Source organism: Bombus bifarius, unplaced genomic scaffold (assembly GCF_011952205.1).
Source record: "Bombus bifarius isolate JDL3187 unplaced genomic scaffold, Bbif_JDL3187 scf7180000008414_frag, whole genome shotgun sequence".
Taxonomy (NCBI): Eukaryota; Metazoa; Arthropoda; class Insecta; order Hymenoptera; family Apidae; genus Bombus; species Bombus bifarius.
The window spans coordinates 1-21,799 of NW_022884646.1; the positions used below are offsets into that span (position 1 = coordinate 1).

Here is a 21,799-nt window from a genome sequence, read left to right on the forward strand (position 1 = left end):
CCCATTAGGAGCGCTTTTAACAGAAGTTGCTGCTGTATATACAGCTACGTATGGTGGTGTAAGAGTTCATCCTTTATTACTCAGTCATGCTGTGTCTGAACTTCGTAGTATCACATCAAGAATATATGAAATAGCTACTCTGTTATTTCCGGCGTTACCCCGAGGTGGTAAAGAATACGTATTAGAAACAGAAAATGAAGAAGAAGAGTATGTTTTAATTAATTTTCTATATGATTTATTATTTATTTATCATAATTATACAAATATCATGTTCCATTATTTTAACCTTGTACTTTGTTGTTAGTCAAGTTATAAGTGCTGCAGCGATACTTCATCCAATATTGTTACCTCGTGTGCATTCAGCACTTTTTGTACTGTATGCTTTACATAATAAGAAAGAAGATGATGCCTATTGGGAAAGATTAATGAAATGGAACAAGCAACCTGATATAACGCTAATGGCTTTTTTGGACATCGATCAGTGAGTAATATCGTTGAAAATACAAAAATGACAGTGACTTTATTAAATTTTAAATAATAATTTCAGAAAATTTTGGAAGAATACAAACGTAATGAATTTAAACGAAAACGGATTACCGTATCAAAGTGAACCGTACTTTAGCGAGGCAATAGAAACATTACAACAATTGAAAACCACGTTTTCTCCGTTAGAAAAGTTATTAGTCGTTAGGAATACATTTGAACAAATGACACAAGTAAGCTAGCATCTTTGCTGTATATTTTTATTTGTTTGTTAAATCTCACATGATTTTTATAATAGGCAGTTCAAAAGCAATTGGGGACTACATATTTATGGACAATGGATGAATTATTTCCTGTGTTTTGTTTTGTTGTTGTCCGTGCCAGCGTATTACAATTGGGCAGTGAAATACATTTTATAGAAGATTTTATGGAGCCTTATTTACAAAATGGAGAACTTGGAATTATGTTCACTACCCTTAAGGTAAAATATTATATCCGCAAGAAACTCTATATAAGATTTTAGAGCTTAAACAGTATGTATATATATAAATATATATCTTTTAGGCCTGCTACTACCAAATATTACAAGAAAAAATTAATGTGGGTGACTGAACATGACATAATAATTTTCATAAATAAATAGAATTATAAAATATAAAGTAAGTTTCAATGATAACTTATTATAATACATTGTTAATATAACAAATAAATAAAATATATGCACTCAACTCGATAAAAGGGTACCTCAAAATCTAACATTTAGTTGAAATAATATAATTTAATAAAATGTTAGACATCGTAAAATGAATTTTGTGCATTATGACTATTAAAAGTGGTATACTACTTATTTATTATAATTAATGAAAATAGAAACTATAATATGTATGAAACAGATAGATTGTCAGGTCGTAATAATGTAAGTAGTAAAATTACATATCATATTCTATAAAAGTATTAATGTACAGTGTATATACATTTAGAACGAATTTGAAGCTTTATTTATGTTAATTTTCTCGTTTCCAAGAAGGTAAATGTACAGTAAAAATTTATAGGAACAGCCATATATTTGAACATTTTGTTATAATTTTAAATATCACTGCATTTTAAGTTCAATTTTAATAAGCATTTATTCATTACTATTGTATGAGATTGTTCAAAGCAAACTTAGAAATATATAAAGAATACTATGTTATACAAAATGATTTTTTGGTATTTCTACAAATAATATCAATACCAATATGATATAATTCTTTAATTCATCTAACTGCCATAAGTATCACTTAATAATATCATAATGTAATAATTTTTCTTTATTCTGTTATATTATTGATGTAATGAACTGTATTTAAAAGGCATTAATTGAAAAATTAATGTCAAATGATATACCTGTGTTATATATTTCATAATAACAGCAACATTGTGATATTTCGTGCAATATCGTAAACCTATACATGCCATAAAAATAGTAATATAACGATGATGATGATTGGAATTTTATGTTACATACTGAATATGCGTTTTAAATGTTTTATGCCTACTATGTATAGTTTATAAGTATCTGTATCAAATGAACAAAACTGTATGTTTAAAAATAGCAAATACATTTAATTCCATATTATAAATTACATATGTATTTCATAATTTTACCTTAGAATTTAAATACACAAACATAATTCATTTTACTATAATATAAATTTCCCAATTAAGTAATCTTAATAAACCAATTATTAAGAGACAATTCTGTTGCTTTCTTTTACTAAATTTTATTTATTATTTCATAGCCTTATTTTGTATCAGGTTTCCCTTTTTTTCTTTAAATTCTGATTTAATCAAGTTACCACTTTGTACATTAAATGTTTGCAACTTTTGTATAAATATGGAACGTAACTATGAAATAAAATATTTCATTCTGTAAAATTTTTAAATCAGCTCTTGTTTCACCAGTTACGTACACATGTACGTACGTATGTAAGTACTGTTATAACTATAGATGACTCCAATTATTTATTTAGGAGTTTTCCAAAGCTAGAAAGTGTGATAGAGACAAAGAGCCCATAATAAAAATTTAAATATTTAATGAAAAGTTCTGATATTAATCACTCAGGAATTTACCGTTTGTCGTTAAAACAATGCATGAAAATTTTTACATTCTTTTAATTGCCACATAGTTGATAAAATTTTGTATACATGCAAATCAGGCAATTTAAATCATACAAATAATAAAAAGCATTTCAAAAGACAAAATGTTTGCCCGTGAAATCTGGTTGTTTTCTTCTTACATACTAAATACATTTTTCTTAATTACATATTTTAATATATATTTAGATATGTGTATTTTCTTGGAATAAAAATTCGATTCATACAAATTTTTTTGTAAATATATATAATCCCTTTATATAGTACATTGAATCAAAACTTTTAAAAATCATCTGTAACGCGCAGGTTTAACCAGCAGCATGATCACAAATTGCGAAGTAACTTGTCTAACGATTGATATGTCGTTATCGTTACTCTCTTACTTTAACTAAAGATATTACGCTTAGAAATACATACTATATTGACGTAATTACGTTTATGTTATAGATATTCATTATAGATATGGAAGTAGTTAGAAGTGTATGGAAAAATCCTGTTTTGTTGTATAAAACTGTCTTATGGGCATCATTTAGAAATAGGTATTTATGTACATGACAAATGTTTAATATAACCTGAATCTTATTTTATACTTTATGATATAACATGTATCAATATCGGGCCATAAAATATATATTTTATTGTGATATTCTTTTTCTTATTATACTTTAATAGCCTTTGTCATAATATAAGTATAAAATCTTAATTTGATGTTGCATCTAAATATCATAGACATTAGTCTATAAATGTCTTATAACTTTATTTTTATCAATTGCTACATTAACAGATTTGGTATATTTGCAACTTAGAAATATTATAGAAATTATTTGTTTTTATATAATCTATTGCTTTTGAACACATGTTAATATATTCTTTTTGGATTATACGCTAGGAAACTATAAAAACTGTCAAGACTTGTTATATGTTCCTTTTGTTTGTTGTATATAATGAAGTATATTTTTTAATAAATCTCCTTACTTTGTCATGGATAAGAAAAAATGTAAAAAATATTCTGTAATAATGAATTAAATAATGATTTTTTAGCACGTTCACATAAATGTAATTCTTAATAAATTGCAGAAGGTATGTATAAATAATTAGTGAAGGTAATATCAACATGAAATTATTTCATTACAGTAGCAGTTCAGCATCAAAAGTAACAAAAAAGGAAAATGTTTCTATGCAAGACAGCGATTTACAATTATCAAGTATAGACACAGATATAACTACGCAAAATGATGTAACATTTAATGCTCTTGTTTCAACGGAAGAGTTATTAGCACAAATAGGGTTGGCAAGGGAATTTGCAACAGATAGTAAAGTTGAACATCCTTATGTTGATAAATTAAAGAGGGTACAGATGATTCTGTTTGATTTGAGTCATGCTATATCAAAACCAATACCTGGAAAAGCTAAAGCATTTGAAAGTAAACATATTAATGATTTGGACGAATGGATAGCAGAATATGCCAATCAACTACCTCCCCAGGAAACATATATTATTCCGGTAAAAAGAACATTTCCATCTTACACTTTCTATTAAATATCTTACATTTCATTTTATAATCTAATAGGGTGGTGGTAAAGCTTGTTCTATGCTACACTCAGCAAAAGCGATATGCAAACGTGTAGAACGAAATGTTGCATCTTTGGTTCAACATGGTTTATTAAATAAGGAGGCACAAATATATTTAAACAAATTACAAAACTTTCTATTAACAACCTCAAGAATTGCAGCAAAGTGTGATCAACGTACAGAAAATATATATATTCCTAGAGTAGAGGTTGAAAAAAATGAGGATAACTGAATTATAGACTTTATAAAACAAAAATCTGTAGACTATTTCCTACTGCTTTTATTGTAAAAGTAATATAAATAACCGAATACTTTACACAAATATTTTGCAATAATATTATTTTTAAATATGATTTTAAAGTAGACACATTGTAAATATTTTATAATGAGAAATTATAAATGTCAGTTACTGATTATATTGTATTACTATATTACTATATTATTAAATGTACATAGCAATTGATTAATATATCAAAGTAGTTGATATATAAAGATTTAAAAAAAAAGTTGAAAGTACAGTATAGTCTTAAAATATTATACAGAGATTTTTCGACATATTGTCGCATAAAGCGGTCATGATTCATAAAATGTTTTGTTAATTCTAAATAATTACATACTATTTCGTTAAAGTACATCTGTCTATTTAAGTAACAAAAATAAAGTAGATCTTTAAAATTATATTATATATACATTAATAGATTGCTAAATAGAAATCATTTTGCAACAAATTTTTGTTGCTATATATATACATATATGGTAGAAAAACATTTATAGAAAAAAATATTGTAAATGTACAGTTTCAAATTTAAATATGAAAATAAATATATATATATACAATATATATATATATATATATATATATATATATATATATATATATATATATATATATATATATGTATACAAAGGTTAAAGACGATAACAACATTCGATAAAATTAATTATTTATTCCAAAACTTCATCCCCCTCAACAATTTCTTTTAAATTAAGTAATTCCAATAATCCAGAACCTTTAGTTTCGGATGTTACTAATTCATTTATCTCTCTATAATGTCCAGGATCGATTAAACAAATCAAATTTAACGTTCCGTTATCCCATTCTTCTGTCTCTAATTTTGTTATTGACTTTACTATTTTATCTCTTATCTTTTTAGCCTCCTTACCTGAGGCTAAAACTCTGAGTCTCATTTGAGCTCGTTCTAATGGCATTATAGTCTGTAATTGAGGAATTACATCCAAAGCTTGCTGTTTTGCATTTCGGTTTGGCTTTACTGAAAAATGTATATCCTTCATGGCTTTTTCTATCATAGTTACTGTATATGGGCGTTTAGTTTCTGGATTTATACATTTGTTAGCAACAGTTGTAGCAATATCTTTAAACATAGAATCTAAAGCCAAATGCCGTTCTTTGTCAGAAACCTGAAGTTCTCCTTTTGTGAGAATCTCTTTACAAATTTCTGTCTGATCATCTGTACCAAAAGCTTTTACAAGATCTTCCTTCTTTGCTACTTGACCTTTTGAAACGTTTATAAATACTGTATGTGTTTGTAAAACTTCATCGATGTCTTTTTCTCTGAAATGTAATTCTGTTATTACGATTAATAGAAAATTTAATATGTATTGTGTACATAAAAAGAGAGAGTAAGATATGTTATAAGGGCAAAATACGTATAGGTTAGATGACAAGAACGTACAATACGAATAATGTAACGTACGTTTTAGATTTGATCGTCTGATAAAGACTTACAGTTTATTTCTCCATGAGATAACCTTGTTCCTATAACAAGCAATTTCAAATCGCTTTCCTGCTTTTTTCATACGAACCACGGCAACGTTGGTTAATCTTATTTGATTTGTTGGTGTAAAAATTTTCGACATTTTTGAACAAATATAAATATAATACTGTCTTTTGGTTTAACAAATATAAGATACGCAATTTTTATTTTACGTGTAATGCGATCTTTATGTATTATTGTATATATATCGTACAAACGTTTGCAACGCGGTTTCGATCTCTCGATTTATAATCGATTCACTGACATATCCAATATTCAACTTCCTCTTCTAATATCGATAAACTTTTGAAACATCTTAAACGCATGAATTTACGCTACACATACGCAAATCAGTTCATAATTAATGTTATCAAAATAACAGAACACGCGAGCGCGACGGTAACAATTTTTTGTAACATTTTATACGAAATCTTCGATATCTTACAAAAATATGTCGATTATATATTATATATATATATTATATGTATAGAAATATCTTTTCGCAAATATAATTATAGCCATAAATAAATGTAAACGTAATAAATATAAATTTGTCGGTAGTTACAAGAAATGTTATAGAAAGTATGGAAAATAAAGAATTGTATAAATATATTTTGTTTTATAACCTTTAAGAGAATAATATTCAAATGAAGTATAAATTAATTCAGAATTATATGATTACAAGAAAGATTTGAAAAGACAATCATTCGATGTTTTGTAATTTTTACATGCTTGTACTGTATATGTTAAAAATAAGTAACATCATTCGATGCAATCAGATTCTTACGAAGGTACGGATTTAGGTTTATTTATAATTTTAATTTTATAATTTCGAGGTAAGTTTATTATACTTTATACTTAAAGAAATGAAAATGTGTAGTCCATGACTATGACGTCATTGTATGATAAGGAAAATCGCGGGTGTGCGCACGCCGTGGCTAGACGCATGCGTAGACTGGCCGCTACGTTAGACCGTATCGAATATGGCTGCCGCGAGCGTGATGCCGTTAGAAGTGCGTGAAAAATGATCGTTTTTCCGTGGTTCAAACGATCCGACCGTTTTTACGTGTGTGCATAGTGACAGTGAGTGTTGTCTCCAACATCTCAACAACGTGGCAGGTCCTTATCATGGCGTTGGTCACCGTGCAACGGTCTCCAAGTATATCCAATTCCCCGCAGAGTTCGGTAAGTTTTCTTGCTTCTGTGCGTCTTTGTCGATAGCTGCTGTCAATTTTTACTGGGAATGCATTGTTTTGAAATTTACCATTATCGCTGTTCGAAATACCGTGTCGCAAATACATTAGAGATCGTTCGGGTCTGTTCGAACAGCCTTTCCTTATTTGGCGTATTGATAGCCAATTGAAAAAGGGAATTGTGAAAATTCCATGTTCTCTGCTCGATATACGTAGTGACGGTAAGCGAGGGAAGCTTGTGGCCATAGATAAACTATGTCTGCGGTAAACAAAGAGTTGTTTTGACGTTTCCCTCCCGCGACCAAAGACTACAACGCAACACCGCACGAGTACGTGGTTAATCGTCACTTATCTAATTCGCTAGAGTCACACATGTTTGTATCATAGACTATGGTTCCTGGAAATCTATATCAATTAATTGTACAAAATGACTCGTTTCATGCGTGACTTATTATCGTACCTGGTATCTTTGTATCTTTTTCAATTGTGTGCGATTACATGATTTTTTAGACGCGCTTGCAAATCTAGTTGCATCAAGATCTTTGCGTTTCGTTTCATGAGAAAAGATAGATAGATTTTTAATAAAAATAAGAATGGAAATATAGCTAACGAATTTGTATAACACAGGCTATACAAACCGTATAATACGAACCACATGGATTATACCAATTCAGATACGAGGGATAAACTTTTACATCTTTTACAACTACTAATCTTTCCATGTATATATAAACCAAACATAAACGTCGCATTAAGAAAAAAAAAGTTTTTTTTATAGGTTAGCTATTTTTACATATCTTGGGAAGTCTAAACTTTTACTTTCGATCGACCGCATATTATTAGATGAAAAGCAGAAAAGTTATTGCTTGTGGGAGTTACGAATAACATTGCGGTGGTATCGAAGGACGATAATGTTAAAATAAAATTTTCCTCTTGTGAATGAAATTTCAGTTATGATAGTCTTTAAGCGTTAATAATCGAAATTTCAAAATATCCTTTCCATGAACAAAAAGAGCTTTTTAGTTTCGCTTTTCGAGGAATGTACCCCCGCATCGTCAGGGTTTGTCGCGTCGCGTCGCAATGCCACCGATTGTTTGTGACTTGTGACTTGTGACTTGTGACTTGTGACTTGTGACTGCGACACTCGTGTGCACCGGAGTCTGCAGTGGTAGCGTCGCGATGATGGTGACTGTCTTTGTCGAGTTAGAACTCGCTACGACACCGGTGCGACGAAAGAAAGTTGAAAAAGAGAGCGAAAGGAACACGTGGTTCCAGCGTATACGTATCTCCTATTCGAAAACGAGTGCCGTGACGAGTGCGTTTCCTTCCACCGGTAGAATGATTTTGCTGAAACGAGTAGAGTCTGCATTTCGCAAAATCTGCGTTTTGTCAGCTTCAACGATGACCAATCACGAGCCTGCCGTTGGTTTGTTGTTCGCCCATCCTGATTTGGTTTGGAAACGGGGCGGCCCTTTCGACGATTAGTTTTTTCCACGATGCAATCGGAAGACAAAGCGAGCTTTTCTGCGACGTTGAACAGCTGTTTGACGAAAGAAAACGAAACGAAATTTAATTAATATGCTATACTTTCTTTAAAAATCTTTTACGTTCTTGCGAAAAATAACGGAGAAGTATTTCGGATTCTATTCTATTTAATCGTTATGCAACTGGTATATCGCGTTCGATATTAAGTAATTAAGTAATTGCAACGTAATTAAACAACGAACGAGATAAATTTTCCTACGAGGCACTTTATGATTATTGCAAACAGACTGTTATAGGATTTTCTAGTAATTCGAGTGAAAATCTGCATGTGTCATCTATGTCAACAATAACATGTTGTGAAATATCAAAAATAACATGTTTCGCCAATGTCTTGTTGCTACGATCGAACGTTCTTTCCACATTTCGCGTTTGCTTCGATTCATAATGGTTGGCTTCCTGCGAAGTGAATTTGGAGTTGATTGGGTTCCTACTAATTCCGAGAAATTTGCGATTTCAATTTTTCTTTGTGGTAGTACTTTTACCACTACATTCAACATGACATTACATTCTTTTCCACTAAAACTATTTACATCGTTTACCATGTAAACCCCTGAATTAGTGTGTATCTCTGTTTTTCACAAGGAAATATTTGTACTTCTATAGATAATTTGGATCAAAATTTCACGTGTAATGCATTATTGATTATCGCACATTGCGAAGAAAGTAAACACGAATGTAGAAAATGCCTGGGAGTATGTCTTTCGAAGTGGACCTATTGTTCAGTGTTTCTGAGATGGCCGTCTCAAGAGCTAATGTCTGGACACTGTCTTTAGCCTCTTGTCTTATATCATCTTGCCTGCTGTTTCATTTTAAAGATTTAATTATATTTTTTGTTATATCGTAAGTTTAATTCAAAAAATTCCAAGCCAGATAATAAATAGTTTCGGAAGGAATCATTTCTCTCAAAAGCATCCTTTTCAAGTGTAGCTCATTTTTCTATAATTATCTTGATAAACTTCCGTTTATTACAAATATATAGATGTATCTCGATCATTTTTTACTACTAACATCGAATGTATTTCGAAACGCGTGCTAAAGATATTACAGGACATTACGGGACTAAGCTTATTTAAATTCCAGCAGCACGTGATAAACGTTCAAATCTGCCCTGTGGTACTTTATTTCTCTGATAAAGAGATGGCAAGTGGCGTTTCTTGTCCACCAAAGCCAGTTTACTTATCCAGATATGGAGAGTTCTATGGTCCGGTATTCTCGACGTGAATACACGAAGGAGCAACGTGCTGAGCCTTCTTTGCTTATAAACTTGATCAACTGAAACGAGCTGTAACTATGGAAATTATCGGTTTTTCTTCCGCTCTTATGGGCTCTTGCTTGGTGCGGAGAGATCTCGAGGATCGATACGATTCAAGGATGGGCGGGAAAGATAAAAGCTGCGTTAAGCTGTGCGAAGATGCCGTACTTGCGATTCTTTCCTTCCAACTTTGCACCATTTGCTATTTCGTTAGGAAATAAACTCGAACTTGATACGGAGAAAAGCTGCGCGAGATGATAATGGCAATGTGAAACGAAAGTTACGATAAATGGAGCGGAAAATAGCGCCAGTTGTTTCTGCCAGTTGTAAAGTACAGTACTCAAAGTTTTTACCAGTTCGAAAGTACTCAGAATTTCTGCGAATTTCAAACCGACAAAAGTTTCTATGAGCGTAAAGAAGCGGTTAATCCCAGAGATTCGTAAAGTAAACAGGACAGAACGAAATAGACGATCGCCGCAAGTATATGAAAACTTTGGTCGACTCAATGTATCACGGTAGTATGTAGTACATGATAATAATTCATCGTAAATATACTTTGCCAAAGTATAGAAAATGGTGTTAAATTAACTCGTTGAAAGCCATCGTTACGTGAATGTAGTATTTCATTTTCTAGCCGGTTTACGTTGTTGAATTCTATCTCTTAAAATTGTGATTACGAAGGGAAATTTCAAAGATATTTTTATTATTTTTGTAGTGAATTTTCAAAAAACTGCGTCGCTCGTACTATATTTCCTCTGATCTTTTTTCTCTCCGATCTGGTCATGTTTCGAAAGTCGGGTGTACGTGCATATATCTTTGTAAATATTATCGCATTCGTATCAGCGTGCAATTCGGTTTGAAAATTACGATTAGAAGACTGTGGCGTAATTTTCCTTTTAGCGGACAGAAGATTCTATTCTAAGGGCGAACGTGGTGCCGGGGATGGAAAATTGCGCTGCGGTGCTAATAGCAACCGTTGCTTTATGACCACGCAGGATGAATTCCCTCGAGAAATTCGAAGATAGATATAAACATAAACGCAGATGTTTATTTTCATTTTCGTGAACGCGAATTCTGATCGCTGATCGTTGCTTCGCCGGTTCCTTCTACTATAATATTTCTTTTTGTTTTGTTTTTATTGCAAATTATTTTGGTAGACAGAACGACAGAATTTTATTACAACATATTTTTCTAACGTGTTATCGTCATCAAATCGTTGTAACGTGATGTCGTGTTATTAGCTGTAAAAATAGTTGTTGATAAAGGCGGATAACTCAATAACACGCGGTGTATTTAGAGTTTTAGGTGTGTAGCTTTAACGATTTGGTATTTGCGTAAAGTAGTACAAGATCGCTGTTGTACGCAAAGGGTTGCGAGCGTCTGCCTTATGTGATTTTAGTTATCGCTTTTGCACTATTTGCAATTCATCGATGCGAAGGGCTTCCCTTTCCAGCCTAGTCCCCTTTCAAACACTCTGATCGAATCTCGTTTTACGATTGTTCTCGAACGAACGTGTATTGCATTATTGATTGTATATCTTTATTTTTGCGCTGTTATCTACTTATCTACTATTACTAATTTTTCTTCTTTTTATAAAGTTTACATTACTTCTATTTTATCTATCATAAACAGTTTTACCCGTTATTTTGAGGAAAACTAAAGTCTCGCACATCGCACGGCGAAAACCGTAATTACAAATTGCTATTGTTATAGTTGGCTTCAAGCAATTATATCTAATTTTTGGAATCTTTCAAATTCGAGGAATAAACAGAGAATGGGGGATAGTGGAATTTGATGTTAATACAGATAATACATCCGATTGCGACGTTTATCTTAAAACGAATAACTTGGATTTGGTACGCGTCGAACCTTGGAATCTCGTGGGCGACGTTATGCGATACCGAAGAAAATGTTCCGCGATGCAATGAGAGATTCAGGGGGGTGACTAACTCGCAGGGTCCTCGGAGCAAGGGAGCCGAAAGAGGGTTCGCGTTTCCCATCATGCACTTTGCATGCGCTGAATGCTTCGCGGCCTACGAAGTGCACTCACCGTCCGAAAGGGTAGTTGCATTTTTCTAACGTGTCCAGAGGGGGTGGATTCGACAGGGGACACAGGCCTATTGATTTTAAAGGCTCGTTTTCTGCGTGGTATGCTCGACAGCGACAGTATCCTGGTACCCCTGTAATATTTTATTAACACGTTTGATACCTTATATCTAATCAACCCATAAGTATTAAGTCTTAGATTAAGACTTAATACTTTGTTTCATATTTCTTAGATCTCACGAGGCAAGAAAATTGGAAAATTAATGGAATTAAACGACTCGGGGTAAAAGATTTGAAACGATTTCGCTTGATGTGACTTTCGAACCTTTCTTTGAAATCCTATACGGAATCTCCAGCGAGCGGTGGCTGCTTTTAGCCGAAAATAATTTGCTCTCTGCTCGTTTTACGTAAACTTTGTTCGAATAAATTTTGCTCGATGTCTTTGGTATCAGCGACGGTAGCCTTTGTAGCGGGTGCGCGAATTATCGCATAACGAGCCGCGGAAGGCAAGTGGTTGGCACTTTGAGGCACAACGCGTAAAATCGTTTAACAAAGGCAGCCTTAACAGGTGCTTAGCTGGTGGCGTGGCGTTCTGCCTTTTTTTTTTTTTTTCACCACGCACACTCGAGTGTGCATCGGACACGTGTAAGTGCACGTGTAGTTTCATTCACCGACGTCGAGATTTACCTTTGTTGATAAAATAATCAACGCGTATTTCTGTAATTAACATACGCGACAGTTATGAATTTTTATTGCCATTCAAACAGCTATAACGCGGACACATATATACGTTTGAAATAGACGTACATACCTACTTGGATTTTTTCATGACGCGAGATTGCTGATTAAAGCGCTGAATATGTAAATCAGGAGGTTTTCCAATTCATTGGCTCGTGATATTTACGTTAGCAACAATTACGTTAGCTTAATTCTATTAGGTCGCTGCATAATAAATGTCGCTCTCGGATTAATGGTATCCACAAATATAATTTCTTTCAAAATAGACAAATTTTAATTCGGTGAAAACTATGTACGCGCATATATGAATCTATATATAGGAAGAATTTGTCCTATTTTAACAGGTGGATATACATCCTGAACGAAATTGCCTTTAGCTCGAAAGCTACGTTCTTCGGGCTTTCGTTTCGCTCGCGTTTCAATTATCTTTGCCAGGGATCCAAGAAGCGTATATTCTCTTTATTCGGGAAGTGCTGTATTCCATTATGTACACGGATCAAATTAAAGACTCTAGATTCTAGAAGCAGCGATTACTAAAGTTGCTTTGCCAGATGAACAATTTTCAAATTATTAGACTGGCGGCACTTTGTTACTAATCAGGTTTGATTTTTCGTTTCTTTTTTCAGGATTCTGGTGCTGGTGCGCCAGCAGATGACGACGAAGCGGCGAGGAGTTGTAAAAGGTGAGTTTTAGACGTAAATTAGTATGTCTAGAATTATTATGTTGTCAGACAAATATATTTTCAATTAGAGAACGGTAATCTGGATATGCTTTGGACGAAGCTCCGAGAGCTTGGCTGGGAGGTTCTATCGCATCCGCCGTACAGTCAAGACCTGGCACCAAGCGATTATCACCTTTTTAAGTTTTTGCAAAATTTTCTTGATGGTACAAAACTGGCCTCAAGAGAGGCTTGTGAAAATGAGCTGGTCAAGTTTTTTACCAATAGGGACGAGGACTTCTTCAACCGCGGAATTATGAAATTGCCTTCAAAATGGACAAAAGTAATCGAACAAAACGGCGCATATTTAATCTAAATCGAATAATCTTGACTATGTTAATTTCATCGTCGAAATAAAGCGAAAAAGCGCTCAGAACTTTTTACTTCACCTAATATGTCATTTTTCAAAAATTGACTAAAAGGTAGTGGATACTGTTAATTACTATTATGCTAAGATCTTGTACTAAAATAATGTTAAAACCATTACGTTTCCATTACCATACATACGTTTCCATTTCCTCGTATAAAAAGAACATTCATATCATCTGCCATTTTAAAATAACATCATTTAAATATTGAATTTGCTTCTGAAATATTAATTTGTCTCATTTCTTTAACTCTAACACATTGTAAACAATGATGACATTATACCAACTATAATACTAAAAATCTATTCCCCATTCATTCGAAAGATTATTTTTTGAAGCAAGGTTAACAGTGAATGTTCCCAAACTTCAATAACTGTATTTTACTTTCTTTACAATATCTAACAATATATTAGAATACTATAAAAAATATTGTATGCACAAAAAACTGTTTATAGCGAAATAGCAAAAGAATTAATCACATATTATAACTAAAACGAGATTGTTAAGTAGATTATATTATACTGCATATGCGTTAGTGTTTCAGCTGGTAAATATAGTTTTTATATCTGAAGATAAATAAGATTTAATTCTATAAAATTGCATAATGAATTATACATCTATCTATTACTATTCGTATTTCCCCTTAGTTGTATGTTGTCAATAGCATCAATCACGAACATATAAATAAATATAGAAGAAACCGTTCGGAAATGGAAAGGGAAAAATGAACATGGAAGACAAGAAAGTTTTCTTCAGGTTTAGCGTATGCGTGATACGCTTTGAATGTCTCAGATAAAGATAAAGATATTCTGCTCATTTCTATTTGTTCCGCAGAACGAGAAATTTGTTGTCTTTCATATTGGTTTTTACGATTCAATTTTTGGGCAGTTTTCCCTAGCGAGTGTCGGTCCCTGTTTGATATAACCAGACCGTAATTTATACAGATATGTATTATAGATATATACTTGTAAAACTGAAATCAGATGAAATAAATGTTGCCTGAGGTTTTAAACGTTTAATAAAAACAATATTTCATTTGGAAAAAATGTAAGATATGTAAAATTACACATTGATCATTTTGCTGGTCTTTTATCATAAAACGTGTGGCCCGAAGAGCACGTGTCCGGTAGAGATACGTCACTTGTGTTAGGAATCGTTTTATAACCTATCACAGTAAAGGAACGTCCCAGTATAGCAGCCGAAGAATGCCGTGAAAGTTTTTGTACAAAGTACAATTGATCTACAATTGATATTTTCCGCAATACTTATCTGGTGTTCGGTCAGGGTGTCCCATACTCATGATATTTATGACAGTGGAATGGCGTTAGTAAATCAATTACAAAAATTTTCGAGATCAATTCTCGGTATTGCATCAAATTATTCAAAATATACAAGCAACACAACGTTGCCCTTTTTGCAGGCAACAAGAGGAATATCGACCACGCAACCACTTTCAGAAAAACAAGAGTAAGTGATACAAATTTTCTTGTGCTTTCCTTCTTTTTTTAATAGAATTTCAGTACTTACCTTCCAATATAAAATTGGTGTCAAAATAATAATATAACATCTAGAAAAATAACATAGTATTAATAGAATAGTATTAATAAGAACAACATTGACAATGAACAACTAAAAATATAACACTGTTATAAATATATGATATACGAATTTTATTTATGTATTATTAAGACAAGTATATCTTATTTTTAAATTATTTCTATTATCATAAGTGATACATATAATTAAGGTATAATTAAGAGAAGATTAATTGAAGAAACACAAAAAATAAAGAAAATAATTATATTGAGATAATTTTTATCTTTCATAAATATTATTTTCAAAGTAAATATAACGTTTGTTAAAGCAAGTGGAGAGAGAATCAAAGCAAAAGGGAAAGTTGGAGATACTATATTAGACATAGTAGTAAATAATGAAATTGATTTAGATGGATATGGTATGTTTTAAAGAAGCATAATTTACTTAATTTAAAATAAATAATTTTGAGGTAGAAAATATTTGAAAATTTTCATTTTTATCAAGTTTAATATTCTTATTATTTTTAACTTTTGATACTTTGTTATATAAGTATGTTGTAATATTAAAATATAATTGATATAGGTGCTTGTGAAGGAACATTAACTTGTAGTACGTGCCATTTAATATTTTCGAAAGAAGTTTATGATGCACTTCCTGACAAACCAACAGATGAAGAATTAGACATGTTGGATTGAGCATATGAATTAACAGATACGTTAGTTCATAATAATCAGTATCAAATCATTCACATTATTAATTCTATTACCTTTTAATATTTTATAAAGTGAATTTTTCTTTGTAAATTTATGTAAAAACAGGTTAGTATTGGGTATTTCGAAATCTGCATCTCAATGTAGAATTTCAAATCGCTATCTCTGAATACTACGAAACTGAAATTATAATAAATTTTCATAGTTTTTTATTTATGAACCTATAATCATTACAAATCTATGTTGGAATTAGCATATTTACAATGTTGATTTTCAAATGGATAAATAGAAATCTTATTGTGTATTAGTATTAATTTGTATAGCAATAAATATATTTATTGACATATTCAGTTATATAATATTTAATTTCAGGTCACGGCTAGGCTGTCAAATAGTAATGTCTAAGGAACTAGATGGAATTGAGGTAAGAGTTCCATCAACAATTAATGATGCAAGAGCATAACTGAAATTATCTATAGGTTTTTGAAAATTTGTATACAATGTTGTACATCTCTTGTTAAAAAACCCTTGTTATAATTATTAAAATATTGGTATTAAAAAAATATAATAAAGAATCTTGTGTTTAAATGTGAAGCTTATATATATACATATGTTATAGTATAATTGCAATTTTGATATTTGTACATTGCCATTGTAAAAAGCCTATCCAATTATGAAGAAAATATATCTTTTATTTTTAATATACAGGGTGTCAATTTTAAAACGTTCATCTAAATTATTTTCGTTACTATTAAAGATAAGAAGAAATTACTAAGGAAGACTTAAATGGTTTTAAGATGTGTACTTGGTTATGATAAAAAAGACTCTTGTGGAATAAATTTTGCAACTTCTGAAAGATTAGATAAAAGCTTAGAACCTAAAAAATAATTTGAAATTAATTTCGTTTAGATATACTGTTTGATTTCTTAGCTGTGGGCAAGTTTAAAAGATCATCAAACTCATGGTCAACAAAACAACAAAAATGTACATGCAATGCTTTTTCGTTTCACAACAAGTTATCTGACACTATCATCATTTTCGTGGCACATGCAACATTATCGATTCAGTATAGTAATGTTTTGGATTAAAACAAGTGTCTCGACATTGGGGCAAAATATTTCAACCTTTAAGGACTAAAATTAAAACTTATGAGTTTGTTTATAATTTTAATAGATTTTATTAATATTGTGTTTACTGGTTTATTAATTACAAGAAAGTTTGTAAAAGACTGAAGTTTTACGTAAAAAGTACAAATATTCTTTCAACAAAATTAGTCAAATCACATCATTATTTATACATATTGTATATAAATAAAATATGCGGATATATTACTTTACCCTAGAATTAAAATTCAATAATATTGAGGAATCTTATTTATTCAGATTTTGTACATTATCGCTTCTAACCTCGGATAATAGAACAACAAATTAAATATTTTTAAACAAAAAAACTTTGTTCCTTTGTTTGATTTCCCTTGCTCGCGTTTCTTAACTACTTAGATATAAAATACTTACGTTTTCGAAAATTCATACTTCACAAGCTACTAAACGCTTTATCTGTTCAGAATAATTTGTTTTCTTAACTAGGTACATACCAAATACATCTATTAAGTTGGTATTTCTCATAATTACCAGTACATAAAGCTAAAACACTTTTGTACTATGCTTGTTATACATGGATCTAACAAATAATTTAACTTGTGTATTGTCGTTTGTATATTTTGTTACGTGTAAAATATTCTATTTCTACACTATTTACAAGTTCGATAAAGTGTACATTACACATCGTGAAATTTACATATTTTCACTTGGTTACCCTGCCCAATTCGAATATAATTCAGAACGTATGTGCTATATTTATATATTCTGCATTTGTTTTGTATATTATGTACACTGATCTGATCTTTGTAAACGCGAGTTTTACGATATTAATGAGAAATTTGCCAATTTAATGGAAGTTGTTAATTTTTTCTGGCACGTTTCACGTTAGCAGACATTTTTCTTAAGTTACAGTCGAAAAATGTTTTTATGTAAAAGAATAGGAATGATTATTAGGAAGTTATTTTAAGATGACAAGATATTTCACGTCTTCTATTTAAATACAGCGTTAAATTTTAATTCCGTCAATTCGTATATACTCATACATCGAATTTCCTTTTCTCATGTCATTTCTTTTCTTTCATTTCACATTTAATTACAAAGATAAAGTGTAAGTACATTCCTCATAAAATTAGTATCAAATGTCGCAAAATATACAAAAGTAAACTAAGAAGAGTGGTACATATTATTACACAAACTGTCGTTCATATTGCATATGTACATATGCAGTATAAAAACAATACTTTTTAGTTTTTAATCTCTTGTTTAAATAATCCTAATATCTAAATTTGTATCGGTCATTGATTCGATATAACTGCGTTTATTGGAAGTAATTAAGCTATAGCCTGCGCACAAGAGAAGAAGGAACAAACACGTATAGTATACACGCTTAAATAACAAAATTAAGTCAGTTCACGTTCAATGTGAACTTGATCAAAGTTCCAGTCTCGAATTATAGAGTTTCTTACTATCAGTTTACAAAATTCGATATTACGATTATGTACCGTATTTGAAAAACATAAAATGCTTTGTTCAATTTTAAATAAAACTAATATTTACCAAAGCGAATACGAAAAAAATGTTATCATCAAACTCAATTTTCAATTATCAAACTTAATCCAGCACAAATACAAATGTTATTCGTGCTTTTTTACTTTTACTACTTTTCAACTCTCTATAGTTCGAGATTTGAGTTCCGCTAACTTTCTTTCTACTGCGCATGCGCAACAGGAAAACTTGAATTACACGTAATAGTCAAAAATTCGAAAATCTTATCCTTTCGTGGCAGCGAAAGTAACCTAGGACTAGAGGTTCCATAACATTAATAATAATAAGGCAATAATATTAATATTAATAATAATGTAATCAAGTACTACTAACAATATTAATAATAATAATAATAGTATGGTAATGGCAAGATACAGGCGGGTATAAATTAATCATTCCTTTCGTAATATCTACGACGTCTTCGGGATATTCTTTAGAAATTACTTTATTTCTGGTCAATATTAACGAGCAACTTTTCTCTCTGTTTCTTATCACGATTTTTTTCACTTCATCACAATTGTACCGTTAGAAATTATTCAAAACATTGTTAAAATGTCCATGAAATATATGCAATTGCCGTATTGAATAAGCGAGTAATGAAGTTGCTGTTTCACTGAATAAAAGTGAAATCTCCAATGCGTGTGCTCAAGTATATAAGTTAAAAAAAGATTGGTACATCAATGCCTATTATTCTTAATCAATATTCATCATTTAACAATTAGGACCGAATTTTTACAAACCAACTCTAAACCACGACCCAATTTACAAATAAAAAGATCGATGTGTAAATTAACTATCAATTATTAATCTCCAATCCTATGTGAAGATATAATGTTCGGACCAAATTTCTAAACTAACGTGGACAATTCATGCGGACTATTGGTGGTTGCTGCGCTACTTAGATCCAATGTGGCAGCCGGAAGACCAGGACTGACGCTGCCGGTTGCTTCGCGTGGCAAATGCTGCGATCTATTTAGCTTATTTCCAGGACTCGGTGGCGATCTATCTGCTGATGTATCCGGTGGCGTAACCACGTTTCTGTGTCCGCTCACGTTCTGATGATTGTGCGTCGCCGCGATCGGAGCTGGCGATGAGAGCAACAAGGGCGGTGGGGACATTGACACGTGTCGATGATGATGATGCTGATGATAGTGTTGGTACTGTGCAGCTCGGCCGTGCATTGCGTGGCTGGTATTTAGTTGGTTCGTCACGGGCCCGACTTTCGTTGGGCAGCCAGCATGGTGGATGGTTAACGGGCCACGTAGTTGTTGTTGCTGTTGTAGCTGGGGCTGGTTCTGGTGCTGTTGCAGCTGCTGCTGACGCTGCAGCTGTACCGCCGCTTCGCACTGTTCGCGCGCTAACGCCTTCACGGCATTCGTCTTCTCCTACGAAATAAGAATGATAGGTTAGGTTGTAGTCAGGGGCCATAACAAATTAAAAAAGTTATAATATAAGAATTTACATTTTAGTTGAAATGATTCTAGTTAGGAATAAGTATTAAAGATGATTCAAATCTTTTTCGTTACCGATAACCATGGTGAAAACTCTTTTGGATTACTTTCAGCCATTGTCAATCTTATTGTCAATACTACATGCTTGAAGTAGAAGGAGGGGTACAGAGAAAAAGACTTTTTCTCAGCAAATATAATCGTTACTCAATTATTTTGTTCAACAGTTTTACAAATCTCCCAAAAATAAACGAGAATACGAAAATACACTGAATATCGTGTGTATGGTTATTTATAAAATCCCCTTGAAATAGTTGCGATCGCGGATCACATAAACAAACGAACCTGTCATTCTACAGAGTATCTTTTTCGGTGAAATTATGCAAACGTAAATGTAACTTCGGTAGAACTCCTCGAGAACTTGTAAGCTTATATGACTCTGACCCAACCAGTCCATTCTAAAGTGTATAATTTATAAAAGGGGATTATATTAATACGCGGAGGATGTGGTAGGTGGTAAGTTTTGCATATGAATGTTTGTTGATACAACGAATGGTTAAATGGAGGTTTTCATGAATGTGATAAGGACTAGATCGAATGTTTTAACACTTATAACTAGAATGCGTATTTTTATACAAGTTTGTAGTTTTACGAACATAATCAAAGAAATAAAATTTTAATCGAGATTTGTTTTCTTATATACGTATATTTTAGCGCATTTTGTGCATTTTGCGCCATTTGCGTACTTTTCAATTTCGCACGAACGTATAAAGATCCGCAATATAATTATAACGCTTCTTAAAAATGTGAAAAATTCTGGTTTCCTAAAAGCTTGCAATTGATTTCAGAAAAATTTTTATGAACTCTACCAGATAAATTATGGTAACTCTGAAAAACAAAATTTCACGATAAAATGATTTCCGGGTAAAATACACATAAAAGATGATTTAGACGTGTTTGAACGTGTTCGTTTTCTTTTTTAATAGCGATATGTTCTTACCCTCTGCCACACAAAGACGTTATGGACCATTGCGTATCCACAAAACACGATGCCAAGGCCTATGAAAACCGACGCAACGATTGCCGGCGTCGAATGAAACTGGATGAATGTATACAATATCATACCTGAAAGCATTGTTAGAGGATCATTATAACACGTTTGCCATAACAAGCGGGACAAAGAATCAGCGCAAATACATATTCTCAATACATATAATTCTCGAAGCGTAAACTATATACATATGCTTTTCATTGAAATTTTCAATACTAGTCGCAAATTATTTTTCAATTAATTTATTATTTAAGTCTTTATATATCAATTCTCGACGAATAAATTACTTAAATTATAGAGAATCTATCTTCAGACAATAGAGAATTCAATATTTTTGGTCGTTAAGTAATTTACAAATTTCTAAAACGATTACGTTCGAAGTTTTGGACAGTATTTGAAGTTTCTAACATGACATTAAAAAAAAATAAATGAATTTTATGATATAATTAAAAAAACATTGTAGTCTATCATAATTTCTATTCCGTCAAATTTATTAAAACGCAGTTTTCTTCTGAACAGAGTCAAAATGTCCGTCTTGAATCGAGTTCAACAGCTTAACGATCGATCGAGCGAATGATAGCT

The 21,799-nt window shown here is 31.6% G+C and overlaps 4 protein-coding genes and 1 pseudogene across 5 annotated transcripts; 3 read left to right on the forward strand and 2 right to left on the reverse strand.

Moving 5' to 3' along the window:
- The first annotated feature begins 6 nt into the window (after positions 1–6).
- LOC117212891 (alsin-like) lies at positions 7–1,115 on the forward strand. The gene is made up of 5 exons (XM_033458020.1): positions 7–207; positions 305–481; positions 548–716; positions 782–964; positions 1,048–1,115. The coding sequence occupies exons 2-5, from the start codon at positions 426–428 to the stop codon at positions 1,093–1,095; spliced, it is 456 nt and encodes a 151-aa protein (XP_033313911.1). The 5' UTR covers positions 7–207; positions 305–425; the 3' UTR covers positions 1,096–1,115.
- A 1,838-nt stretch (positions 1,116–2,953) lies between these two features.
- On the forward strand, positions 2,954–4,608 carry LOC117212890 (corrinoid adenosyltransferase-like). Its single transcript, XM_033458019.1, has 3 exons — positions 2,954–3,158; positions 3,754–4,123; positions 4,191–4,608. The coding sequence occupies exons 1-3, from the start codon at positions 3,082–3,084 to the stop codon at positions 4,422–4,424; spliced, it is 681 nt and encodes a 226-aa protein (XP_033313910.1). The 5' UTR covers positions 2,954–3,081; the 3' UTR covers positions 4,425–4,608.
- A 511-nt stretch (positions 4,609–5,119) lies between these two features.
- Positions 5,120–6,311, reverse strand: LOC117212894 (ribosome maturation protein SBDS-like). The gene is made up of 2 exons (XM_033458023.1): positions 5,940–6,311; positions 5,120–5,765 (listed from the first exon to the last, which is right to left on the reverse strand). Exons 1-2 carry the CDS (start codon positions 6,068–6,070, stop codon positions 5,138–5,140), a joined length of 759 nt encoding a protein of 252 aa, XP_033313914.1. The 5' UTR covers positions 6,071–6,311; the 3' UTR covers positions 5,120–5,137.
- Positions 6,312–14,927: 8,616 nt separating this feature from the next.
- LOC117212893 lies at positions 14,928–16,778 on the forward strand (annotated as a pseudogene).
- A 653-nt stretch (positions 16,779–17,431) lies between these two features.
- Positions 17,432–21,395, reverse strand: LOC117212892 (protein odd-skipped-like). Of its 2 annotated transcripts, none has more exons than XM_033458021.1 (2): positions 21,167–21,395; positions 17,432–20,103 (listed from the first exon to the last, which is right to left on the reverse strand). In XM_033458021.1, the coding sequence occupies exons 1-2, from the start codon at positions 21,299–21,301 to the stop codon at positions 19,567–19,569; spliced, it is 672 nt and encodes a 223-aa protein (XP_033313912.1). In that variant the 5' UTR covers positions 21,302–21,395; the 3' UTR covers positions 17,432–19,566. The 2 variants fall into 2 exon arrangements, with proteins under 2 accessions (XP_033313912.1, XP_033313913.1); XM_033458022.1 differs by lacking the exon at positions 21,167–21,395 and adding an exon at positions 20,245–20,414.
- Positions 21,396–21,799: the final 404 nt, after the last annotated feature.

Coding starts and splice junctions, on each gene's coding strand:
- LOC117212891 (XM_033458020.1), top strand. CDS start 426: ATGAAATGGAACAAGCAACCTGATATAACGCTAATGGCTTTTTTGGAC. Junction 482..547: donor GCTTTTTTGGACATCGATCA/GTGAGTAATATC, acceptor TAATAATTTCAG/AAAATTTTGGAAGAATACAA. Junction 965..1,047: donor TTATGTTCACTACCCTTAAG/GTAAAATATTAT, acceptor TATATCTTTTAG/GCCTGCTACTACCAAATATT.
- LOC117212890 (XM_033458019.1), top strand. CDS start 3,082: ATGGAAGTAGTTAGAAGTGTATGGAAAAATCCTGTTTTGTTGTATAAA. Junction 3,159..3,753: donor TGGGCATCATTTAGAAATAG/GTATTTATGTAC, acceptor ATTTCATTACAG/TAGCAGTTCAGCATCAAAAG. Junction 4,124..4,190: donor AGGAAACATATATTATTCCG/GTAAAAAGAACA, acceptor ATAATCTAATAG/GGTGGTGGTAAAGCTTGTTC.
- LOC117212894 (XM_033458023.1), bottom strand. CDS start 6,070: ATGTCGAAAATTTTTACACCAACAAATCAAATAAGATTAACCAACGTT. Junction 5,766..5,939: donor ATCTCATGGAGAAATAAACT/GTAAGTCTTTAT, acceptor ATTACATTTCAG/AGAAAAAGACATCGATGAAG.
- LOC117212892 (XM_033458021.1), bottom strand. CDS start 21,301: ATGCTTTCAGGTATGATATTGTATACATTCATCCAGTTTCATTCGACG. Junction 20,104..21,166: donor ACGTCTTTGTGTGGCAGAGG/GTAAGAACATAT, acceptor CTTATTTCGTAG/GAGAAGACGAATGCCGTGAA.